At 46.4% G+C, this 9,921-nt stretch overlaps 1 protein-coding gene across 1 annotated transcript; it reads left to right on the forward strand.

Annotated features, from left to right (window-relative positions):
• The first annotated feature begins 287 nt into the window (after positions 1–287).
• LOC125283476 (60S ribosomal protein L34) lies at positions 288–747 on the forward strand. Its single transcript, XM_048225258.2, has one exon. It carries the CDS (start codon positions 336–338, stop codon positions 687–689), a length of 354 nt encoding a protein of 117 aa, XP_048081215.1. The 5' UTR covers positions 288–335; the 3' UTR covers positions 690–747.
• The last annotated feature ends 9,174 nt before the right edge of the window (positions 748–9,921 follow it).

The following is a 9,921-nucleotide window of genomic DNA, read 5'->3' on the forward strand; positions in this document are numbered from 1 at the left end:
TCCATGCTCAGTGCAGAGTCGGCTTGAGTTTCTCTCTCCCTCTCTCTCTGCCCCTCCCCCCTGCATGTGCTCGCTCTCTCTCAAATAAATAAATAAATATTAAAAAAATTAAGTGACACAAAAAGACTGACACTGTGAAGTGTTGGTAAGGCTGTGGAACAACCAAATTCTCACACACAGCAGGATATGGAATAGTACAACCACTTGGGAAAACAGCGTAGTGGTTTCTTACAAAGTGAAGTACACCTCTCCCACATGACCCAGCAAGTCCACGCCTAGGTTCTTGCTTAAGAGAGAGGAAAAGCTTCCGGGGACGGCGTCCATAGGCATTCAGAATGGTTCAGCGTTTGACCTACCGTCGTAGGCTGTCCTACAATACAGCCTCTAACAAAACTAGGCTGTCCCGAACCCCTGGTAATAGAATCGTTTACCTTTACACCAAGAAGGTTGGGAAAGCACCAAAATCTGCATGTGGCGTGTGCCCAGGCCGACTTCGAGGAGTTCGTGCTGTGAGACCTAAAGTCCTTATGAGGTTGTCTAAAACGAAAAAACACGTCAGCAGGGCCTATGGTGGTTCCATGTGTGCTAAGTGTGTTCGTGACAGGATCAAGCGTGCTTTCCTTATTGAGGAGCAGAAAATCGTTGTGAAAGTGTTGAAGGCACAAGCACAGAGTCAGAAAGCTAAATAAAAAAATGAAGCTTTTTTGAGTAATAAAAAAAATCAAAAGGCAAAAAAAAAAAAAAAAAGAGAGAGGAAAAGCTGTCCCCACGAAAACTTTTGCATACGTGTTCATGGCAGTTTTATCTATAATAGTCAATAAGTGAAAACACCCTAGTGCCCATCACTAATAGAATACTAGTCAGCAATGGAACACATAAACTTGTGAATATACAGACAATATGGATTAATCTCAAAATAATTATTCAGAGCAAAAGAAGCCAGTGACAAGACAGTATGCATCATACGTTTCTACTCATATAAAATTTTAGAAAATGCAAGTTAATCCAGTGACAGAAACAGACCAGTGTTTCCTTGAGGGGCAGAGGATGGCAGAAGGATGGACTGCAGGGGTCACAGGGCAACTTTTGGGATTGATGGAAATGTTCTGTATCTTGATTGCGGTCCTAAGTTCATGGGTATATGCATCTGTCCAAATGCATAGGGTTATACAATTTACGTAGATACAGTTATGTACAAAAATTATACCTCGATAAAGTTGTTATTTTTTTTAATTCCAGTTTGTAGCTTCCTGGCATCTCAAGGTGTTATGAGGGGCAAGGGACTTCATACTGTCTATCTGAATACCTTATTCCCTTTCACTGTTGTGACTTCATTTGGCTGCAGAAAAATGATGACCTCCAAGGACCACCCCCCATTTGTACAAGACCTAACTACTCACGTGCCTACTTGCAAGGTGTTCCAATAAGGTCACTGGTTCAAAATGTCTTGATTTCACTCCAAATTCTGTTCAGAGCTCTTAGATCCCTCTAGCTCCTTCTGAAATATTAAGACGGTGCTTTAAAACTATGCTTTTTCTCTACTCAATGCAGCAGTCCAAGTTCCAAACCCAATCTAATTATAGATATTCTGTAAGGACAACCCACTTTCCCTCCCTCCGGCCGGAATGTATTGATCAAAAGTGAGGTTTTGTGATTTTATTGCTTTTCTTAATTGCCTTGGATCAAGGGTCAGGAAGGAGATATGCACTCAGGGAGCAGAGAAGGTTTACATCATTCATTGGAATGACGACAGCCCCTGGTTGTTATTTTCCAAGTACAAGATTGGGGGTTGACAGGACCCATACAAACTAAACAAAGAAGGAAAGTATCCTTGCCTACGCTTCTGGTGTGGATAGGAACTTGGTCCAAAAGTGACCGTAAATAGAGTCGATCTACTTTTCTTCCCATTTCGATTTTTTTCTCCATTGGAAAAATGAAGTTGTTGGGATAGGAAGAGTAGTTTGGTCAACCATGGAGAAAGGACTCGGGATACAGGATCGTTTGGCGGTACAGAAGAGCCGAAAAAGGAAGGTGGTCCCTGGAGTTGGAATCTCGATGATGAATGAGAACACAGTGTCCTTACCTATGTAATTGCTAAAATGACATCAAACTTAAAATATCCAAAACATTCTGTTTTCCATCACCGAGAAAAGACAGCGCGGACTTCTCTATTTGTTGGGTTGCAAGAGTTGGATGAGGTTGGATGGGAGTCCTTTGAAGCTCTTCATGGAAGTGAGAGGTGGAGTATACGAATGGATTCATAGACTTGGAAGTTCCCACTGTGCCCAGAGCCCCTTCTGAGGAAGAGACCACCTCAGGTGGTTCCTTCTCCACAAGTTGCTACATTTGTATTTTGTCACCCTACAGCCCTGGCCATTGTTGATTGGATTGGGGGAATGGTGCCCTAGCCTGATGCTTTCCTGGGAACCTGAACATAAGGGAGGACCGTGAACAGGACAGGAATGGGTTCTTCGGAGACTGTTTAGTCTCCAAAACAACATAAAAGCAGGACTTTTGGTAAACGGTATCTGCACAAAACCGATCACTTGAATTGTGGGACACAGAGTCTATGTCCAGTCCTGGCAAGGGGAAGGAGCAAAAGTCCACCAGGCATCGGGGAGACCGCTCAGACTGGAGTCCCACAAACAGAACAGCCTCTACAGTAGAGAGGTGCAAAGTCTGGCTCTGGAGAGTCTCCAAGCCCTACACCGCATGCATTACAGGTCCAGAAGGCCTGGCTCTGGGGGACCATCCTTTATTACAAGACCATCATTTATTACCAATGGGGCAGTCACCCCGTTTTGGCAAGGCCTCGACACTGGGACATCTGCTGTGTAACCATCCTGTGCTTGTGTGAGGGACTCCGGGGACCTGGTAGGAAGGCAGAGCGCTTCCCTGGCAGACCCCATGTTCACACTCGGTGCCTATGGATTCCAGATAAATACAGCATATGCCCGGTTATTGCATGAGACATACTGAAAAGGACTTGTGCTTTATCTGAAATTCAAATTTAACCAGGCGTCTTATATTTTTCTTGCTAAATCTGGCAGTCCTATCAGGACCACAGTGTGACACCAACACCCAGGGCCGGAGGAAGAGGCTCATGACGGCCAGAGAAGTAGAGGGCACTAGACCCGAGGAGGTCGGAGAGCAGCTCTCAGCGGCCCTTCAGGGATTCTGGAAGCATCTGCAATGTCGTGAGTCTGTAAACCGAAAACATGGCCTCAGCACAGCTGTGAGATCAATGTGTCTGCAAAGGGGCAGCGAGTGGCCAGAACTTGGTGGCATTTGTGGTGCTCAAAGCCCTGTGTCTGTAGGATTTGAACTGTTTTAAATCTTTCACAAAAGTGAGAATTTAAGCAGAGCTTAGAATGTGAGGCAAACCATTAATTGAGCCCCTCCCCCTGAAGTGACAGATCTTCCAAGTGTGGCTTTGTGTGCTGTTTGTCCTTAAGTGCCCATCACACTCAGTGACCCACACTTGCAGAATTGTGGTTTTTACTCCTGCTTTTCAGATCAGAGAGATGGACGACGCTACCCATTTTGTTTTAGTTGTTGGGTCATCTTGATTTTATTCGGGCCCTGTTCGAGATAGAAGATTGCTGGCTGTACCTAGCTGAAACTAAATTATTCATTTCCTCCCCTTGTGAAAAAATGATGGCTTTTTAATTTGGTATATTCCTAGGCTTAGCTTTCGATTCCCCCGCTTTGCACCAGTGACTCTTACCCCTCTGCCTGCTTGTTTCCCCTCGGTGAGACCAGCTTCTCATGACGAGGCGTTTAGCCTTCTGTCTGACCTTCGCTTCAGAACAGCAAACGCCATTTTCTGTTAAAAATGATTACTCAGAAATAGAAGTGCATTAGTATTAGCCCTGGCCAGAGTCCATCTGGTCTCTTCCCTTCTGTACAGAATGATAAATTGGCAAGAGGTCAGGAAAAGAAGGGTCAGGGAGCAGGATGGCCAGTCCCTGCAGAGACACAGCCTGTGTGCACAGATGTCAAGCTCCTTGTGCAGAGTGAGCTTCTCCGTGTCCTGGGAAGTACCCTCCCCAGCTCCTTGGGCCACTGCAGATTTTAATATAGGGCACGGGAAATGCCACACTTGCCAACATGTCTGCCAAGCATCCTGGGTTTGTCAGAGGAAAAAGCAAGTAAGAATAGAGGGGAAAGCAATAAAAGATAATAGAATTTTAGAAATCATTCATACTGATGAGTGTCTGTGTGTGTGTGTGTGTGTGTAAATCCCGCCCCCTCCCATTTAGCTAGTTACTACTCAGTCTAGCAAGATATGAACACTTAAAGGACCAATAACTTATTTTTTAATATTTTTAAAGATTTTATTTATTTGAGTGAAAGCAAGAGAGATTGAGAGAATGAGTGGGGGGAGAGGGAGGAAGAGAAGCAGGCTCCCCGCTGAGCAGGGAGCCCGATGTTGGACTCAATCCCAGGACCCCAGGGTCATGACCTGAACTCAAGGAGCCACCCAGGTGCCCAGGATCAATAAGTTAAATAACAGTAAATGCTAATAGAAAATGCTGAAATGGTAACAGTACAAAAGTCACAAAACGCAGACCTGAGACAGGGCAGGGCCTGAGGAAGAGGAGGGATATCTGTCTGCAAAAGCCTTCCTAGGGACAGCGCTTGCATGGCCAACAGTCCTTGGCCCAGCACCTGCATTTCCCTTCCCCAGAGGCTCAGAGACAATTCTCCTGGGGAACTTTCCACAGCAACCTTTCTGTGACCTCATGGGCTCAGTGGTGTCTTAGCTACAAGAGTGCAATGCACAGTCAGCCACTGGCTTAGTTCGAGGATGGCCTGAGGGACACAAGCCCTTCCTCCTCTTTCTCTCCTGAACTATTCCAGGTCCCATTTGTAACAGAATGGCTTTTTCCCTACATTATTTTCAGTAGGATTTTTTAGTTCTTCCGTGGAATACAATGATAAAAATAAAACGAAAAATTTTCTTATTCCTAAAAGGACAAACTGGGACAAGTCAGATGCCTTCCAAGATCTTAAGAAAGAAAACCCAGTTTTCTTTTTCATTCATTCATTCATTCATTCATTTATTTATTTATTTATTTATTTATTTATCTATAAAAGATCTTATTTATTTGACACAGAGAGAGAGAGATTACAAGTAGACAGAGGGAGAGGGAGAAGCAGGCTCCCTGCTGAGGCGAGAGCCCGTCTGGGGGCTCTGGGATCACGACTTGAGCTGAAGGCAGATGCTTAACCAACTGAGTCACCCAGCCCCCCCCTCCCCTTTCTCATTTTAAATCCTTCTGAGAGTCTCTGTGAGAAAACCCAGTTTTCGATTCCTGGATGCCCTTCTGAGACCCCAGCTCTTGCCTCGCACAGTTACAGGGAGGAATATTTTGCGGGTACTCCGAGATGAGCCAAGGAAGACCCCTAGAAAGCTGGAGGAGGGGCTGGGAGCTGGGGCTGGAAGGGCACAGAGTCTGTCTTCAACACGACTGCTGCATTTCCCAAAAGTCAATTAAGCCCGTGGGAAGCCAAGCACTGGAAAGTGGGGTTTTTTACCCTCCTTGGCAAAGTTTCTAAAATCTGGAGACGGTAATGAGGAGTGATGCGCATGATCTTTCCTATGTTCTAATGAGTTGTCAACAGAACTATTGACGGGCCATGTTAATACTCGTCATCTTCCCTGCGGCCACGAGCAGCCTGGGGTGGCTGTGGCTCATCACTGGGGGCGAGCTGGGCCTTGTCCTTGAACTGGTGCAGGTATCTTAGAGCCGGCCTTCCTTACAGGAGGGAACCCTGGGAGGGCTGACACCGCGGCGGGTGCTCTCTGGGGTGGGGAGGGACTGGCACCCACACAGCCTCCAAGGTGGCTCCCGCGCTGGAGGGATGGGGAGCCGGGGAGAAGCTGGGGAAAGGCTGGGGATGGGCACTGGGAATTCTCACCCAGAGGCGGGGGAGAGCCTGGTTGCCGCCGAAGGGGTCCCTGCCAATCAGAGGCAGGCGCTCCCATCTCCACCAATCAGAGCTTGCACCACCACACCATCCCGCCAATCAGAACCAAGCACGGCAATCTTTAGGTTTACATTGAAGAGAGTGTTTTGTTTTTTAAAGATCCCTTGGTGAGTCTGGAAAACAAAGTCTAGGGTAGGAGAAAGAGGCAGGTGGACACCACCCCTCCCCTCCTGCAGATAGGGCTTCAAGCCCCGGTTTCAGGAAGCCTCAGGTTCTCCGGCTTTGCCTCCTCAGGACGCTGCGATCTGGGTCACATGCTCAACTGTCCTAGTCCCCTTGTTTTCTCCTTGCAGCCCCTGGATTGATGCTGTTTGCAAGTGTGTGGTTCGGCTGCAGTCCTACTTCCGCAGCAACATTGTCCTTTAGATTTCACCTGTTCCCATAAAGCCAGATTAATGGAGGGCCCTCCAGACAACCAACCACGTCATTGGTCAATAAGAGTCTAAAACTGCACGAGAATAAATTCAGGGGACGCCTGGGCGGCTCAGTCGGTTAACCGTCTGCCTTCGGCTCAGGTCATGATCCCGGGGTCCTGGGATGGAATCCCCCATCAGGCTTCTGCTCACGGGCTCTGCACTCAGCGGGGAGTCTGCTTGAGATTCTCTCAGTCTCCCTCTGCCCCTCCCCATGCTCACTCTGCCTTTCTCTCTAAAATAAATAAATAAAAAATTTTTAAAAAATTCCCAAGACTAGGTGGGCGTTGACTGAGCACTTGCTCTTCTGCTTACCGGTTAGAAGCTTAGGAACTGCCTCAGCCTTCCGAGGGCTGCCTCTCCAAGACCACACCCCGACTCCAGTGGCCCACATTCAGTGATGGATCAAAGCCATCTCAGCCCAAAGCAGGACAACTGGGAAAGCGTCTTGCTCCCCAGATCCCCGTAGGTTGGCCAGGGCCATCCCTACTGGAGCTCCACTTCTATCCACTGGGCTTTGGTCCCCTTTCTTCCACAAGTCTTTATTTTTTTTTTTTTTAAGATTTTATTTATTTATTCGACAGAGATAGAGACAGCCAGTGAGAGAGGGAACACAAGCAGGGAGAGTGGGAGAGGAAGAAGCAGGCTTATAGCGGAGGAGCCCGACGTGGGGCTCGACCCCACAACGCCGGGATCACGCCCTGAGCCGAAGGCAGACGCTTAACCGTTGTGCCACCCAGGCGCCCCTCTTCCACAAGTCTTGATCTTAAGAACACTCCACATAAACGTCCTGCCCACCAACCAGCATCCCAGAGTCTGTGACCCGGGGAACCCAGCCTGCAAAGACACCGTGCCAAGTTCTCTCCTCCCTGCCGGCTCTACTCACACTTATAGAGCTGCCTTCAGAATCTGGGCAAAGATTATGTTCAATCTACAAACCTTTCTACCGGTCAAAGCTGCCTGAAATGAAAGAGGCATCCTGTAAAGACGAGGAGATCTTCAAAGGGGAGATAGATGTTCAGAGAAAAATTCAGTTGGAAAGATGAGGGCTCAGTGAAGGAATGGAAATCAAGAAGACTAAGGGTGGACGGTGCGCCTGGGTGGCTCCATCAGCTAAGGGACCGACTCTTGGCTTTGGGTCAGGTCCTGATCTCAGGGTCATGAAATTGAGCCCCGGGGCGGGCTCCATGGATCATCACAGAGTCTGCTTGTCCCTCCCCTTATTCGAACTCGTGTGTGCGCCTACATGCACACTGTCTCTTCCTCAAATAAATAAATAAAATCTTAAAAAAAAAAAAAAAGAATATTGAGGGTGGATAGGTTAGATGTCCTCCAGAGCTCCTTCCTACATCTAGACCTTGGAGTATGTAGTAGTTCACTAAAGCTGCCATGACAAAACACAACAGAGCTGCATCTCCTCGTGGTTCCGGAAACTCCAAGTCCACGGTCAAGGTGTCAGCAGGGTTGGTCTCTTCTGCGGCCTCTCTTCTTGGCTGTGTCCTCCCTGTCTTCAGATGGCCCTCCCTCTGTGTCTGTGTCCTAATCTCCACTTCTGAGGACACCAATCATAATGGGTTAGGGCCCAGCCGCATGACCCCCCTTTCCCTTCATCACCTCTTGCAAGGCCTTATTTCCAAATACAGCTATATTCTGAGGTACTGGGACCTCAGCATATGAATTTGGAGTGGCCACAATTCAGCCATAACAACACCCAAGGTCGCGTTGCATCCCAGATATGTACTACCTGTTAGCACACATTCAGCCCCATCTTATTATAAAAGACCAAAGTCAGTTTTTAACTACGTAAGACAGGGTTGGCCAAAGTCATGTTTGAGAGAGATCCATACCGCTACAGAATTGTAACTGCTAAGTAAGTAGTTGGTAGCCTTTTAAAAACAATGCTGCCTTCCTAAATCGAGTAGCTATGAATATCATTATATCCACACTACTTAATCCAGATAATCTGAATATCGGCCAGAGAAGCCAGAGCACACGTACACACGTCTACACCAGTGTATGTTCACACACAAACACAGACTCCATCTGAAGGAACAAGGGGCCTTTCTAGAAATAATAGGATAACTGGATTTTTCTGGGGATAATAACTGAGTACAGAAAGAAAAAGTCTACTATGATGGCTTTATCTATTTTTTTTTTTTTTAGAGAGAGAGCCATTGTTTTTTAGAGAGAGAGAGTGAGGGAATTTTTTTTTTTTTTGGTTTTAAAAAAATTTATTTTTTAAAAGTCAACATGTGCATAAAAGGAAATTGAAAAACACAAGAAGCAAAGAACAAAGTCGTGCATAATCCCAAGCAGTTTACAGTTTGAGTTCTAGGTCCCACGTGTGTATCTACATGAGTAAACATTTTAATGTAATTAAGATCATACAGTTATGTATCATGCTTTTTTATACACCATGAATATTTACCATTTCGAAGTCCCCAAACTATGAGTATTTTGATAACCAAGAATATACTACACCACCTCCATCTGAAAGAAAAAAAAAATGAAATCCTGCCTTTCTTGGCAACAAAAATTTCATAAAAGACAAAAATGGCAACAGGCCTCTAGATGAAGATATTGGCAGGGTTACAGTTAAAATACTGCAGTCCCTAATGTTCAATTAAAACTGAGACATAAGGGAACAGAGTACACAATGTATAATGGTGAGAGAGAGAATCTTAAGGAGACTCCACACTCAGCTTGGAGCCTGATGTGGGGCTTGGGGCTCGATCTCACGACCCCGAACTCATGACCTGAGCCAAAATCAAGAGTCAGTCACTCAACCGACTCAGCCACCCAGGAGCTCCAATGGCTTTATCTCTTGCATTCATTCAATATTCATTTATTCACCCACGCAAACAATATTGATTGGGTTCCAACTACAAGAAAGCATGTGCTAAAGGATTTGGGAAAAACAACTTTGTAAAAACCCAAATCCCATAATGATGATGCCATAAAGCATGGGCTTTGTCATCACAAATTGGGCTCAAGACCCAGATCCCTCCTGGGTCAGCTCTGTGACCTTGGGCAGGTGTCTCACCCTCTCTAAGCCTCAGTCTCCTCATTTGTACAATGGGGACAATAATAACACCTTATCTGTTGGTGTCCTTAAGTGGTGGTTCGGGAAGCTTCTGCCCATCCTCCATAACTGTCATCAGCATCCTCCAAAGCACCTCGAATAAGTGTGAAATCTAACCAACCCTGCACCTTTACTTGGCACTTGCATCTTCCTCTTCAGTGAAATGGCAGCCCTGGGGCTGGGTGGCTCAGTCAGTTGGGTATGACTCTTGATTTCAGCTCGGGTCATGATCTCAGGGTCATGGGATCGAGCCCTGCATCGGGCTCTGTGCTCAGCGGGGAGTCTGCTGGAGATTCTCTCTCTTCTCTCCCTCTGCCCCTCCCCCTGCTCTCTCTCTATCTCCAGAATGAATACATAATTCTTAAAAAAAAAAAAAAAGATGGCAGCTTGAAGTCTCTCCTATATTGAAATCTTTGAGTCACCAATTTGCCT

This window comes from Ursus arctos, unplaced genomic scaffold (genome assembly GCF_023065955.2).
Source record: "Ursus arctos isolate Adak ecotype North America unplaced genomic scaffold, UrsArc2.0 scaffold_2, whole genome shotgun sequence".
Taxonomy (NCBI): Eukaryota; Metazoa; Chordata; class Mammalia; order Carnivora; family Ursidae; genus Ursus; species Ursus arctos.

Coding starts and splice junctions, on each gene's coding strand:
- LOC125283476 (XM_048225258.2), top strand. CDS start 336: ATGGTTCAGCGTTTGACCTACCGTCGTAGGCTGTCCTACAATACAGCC.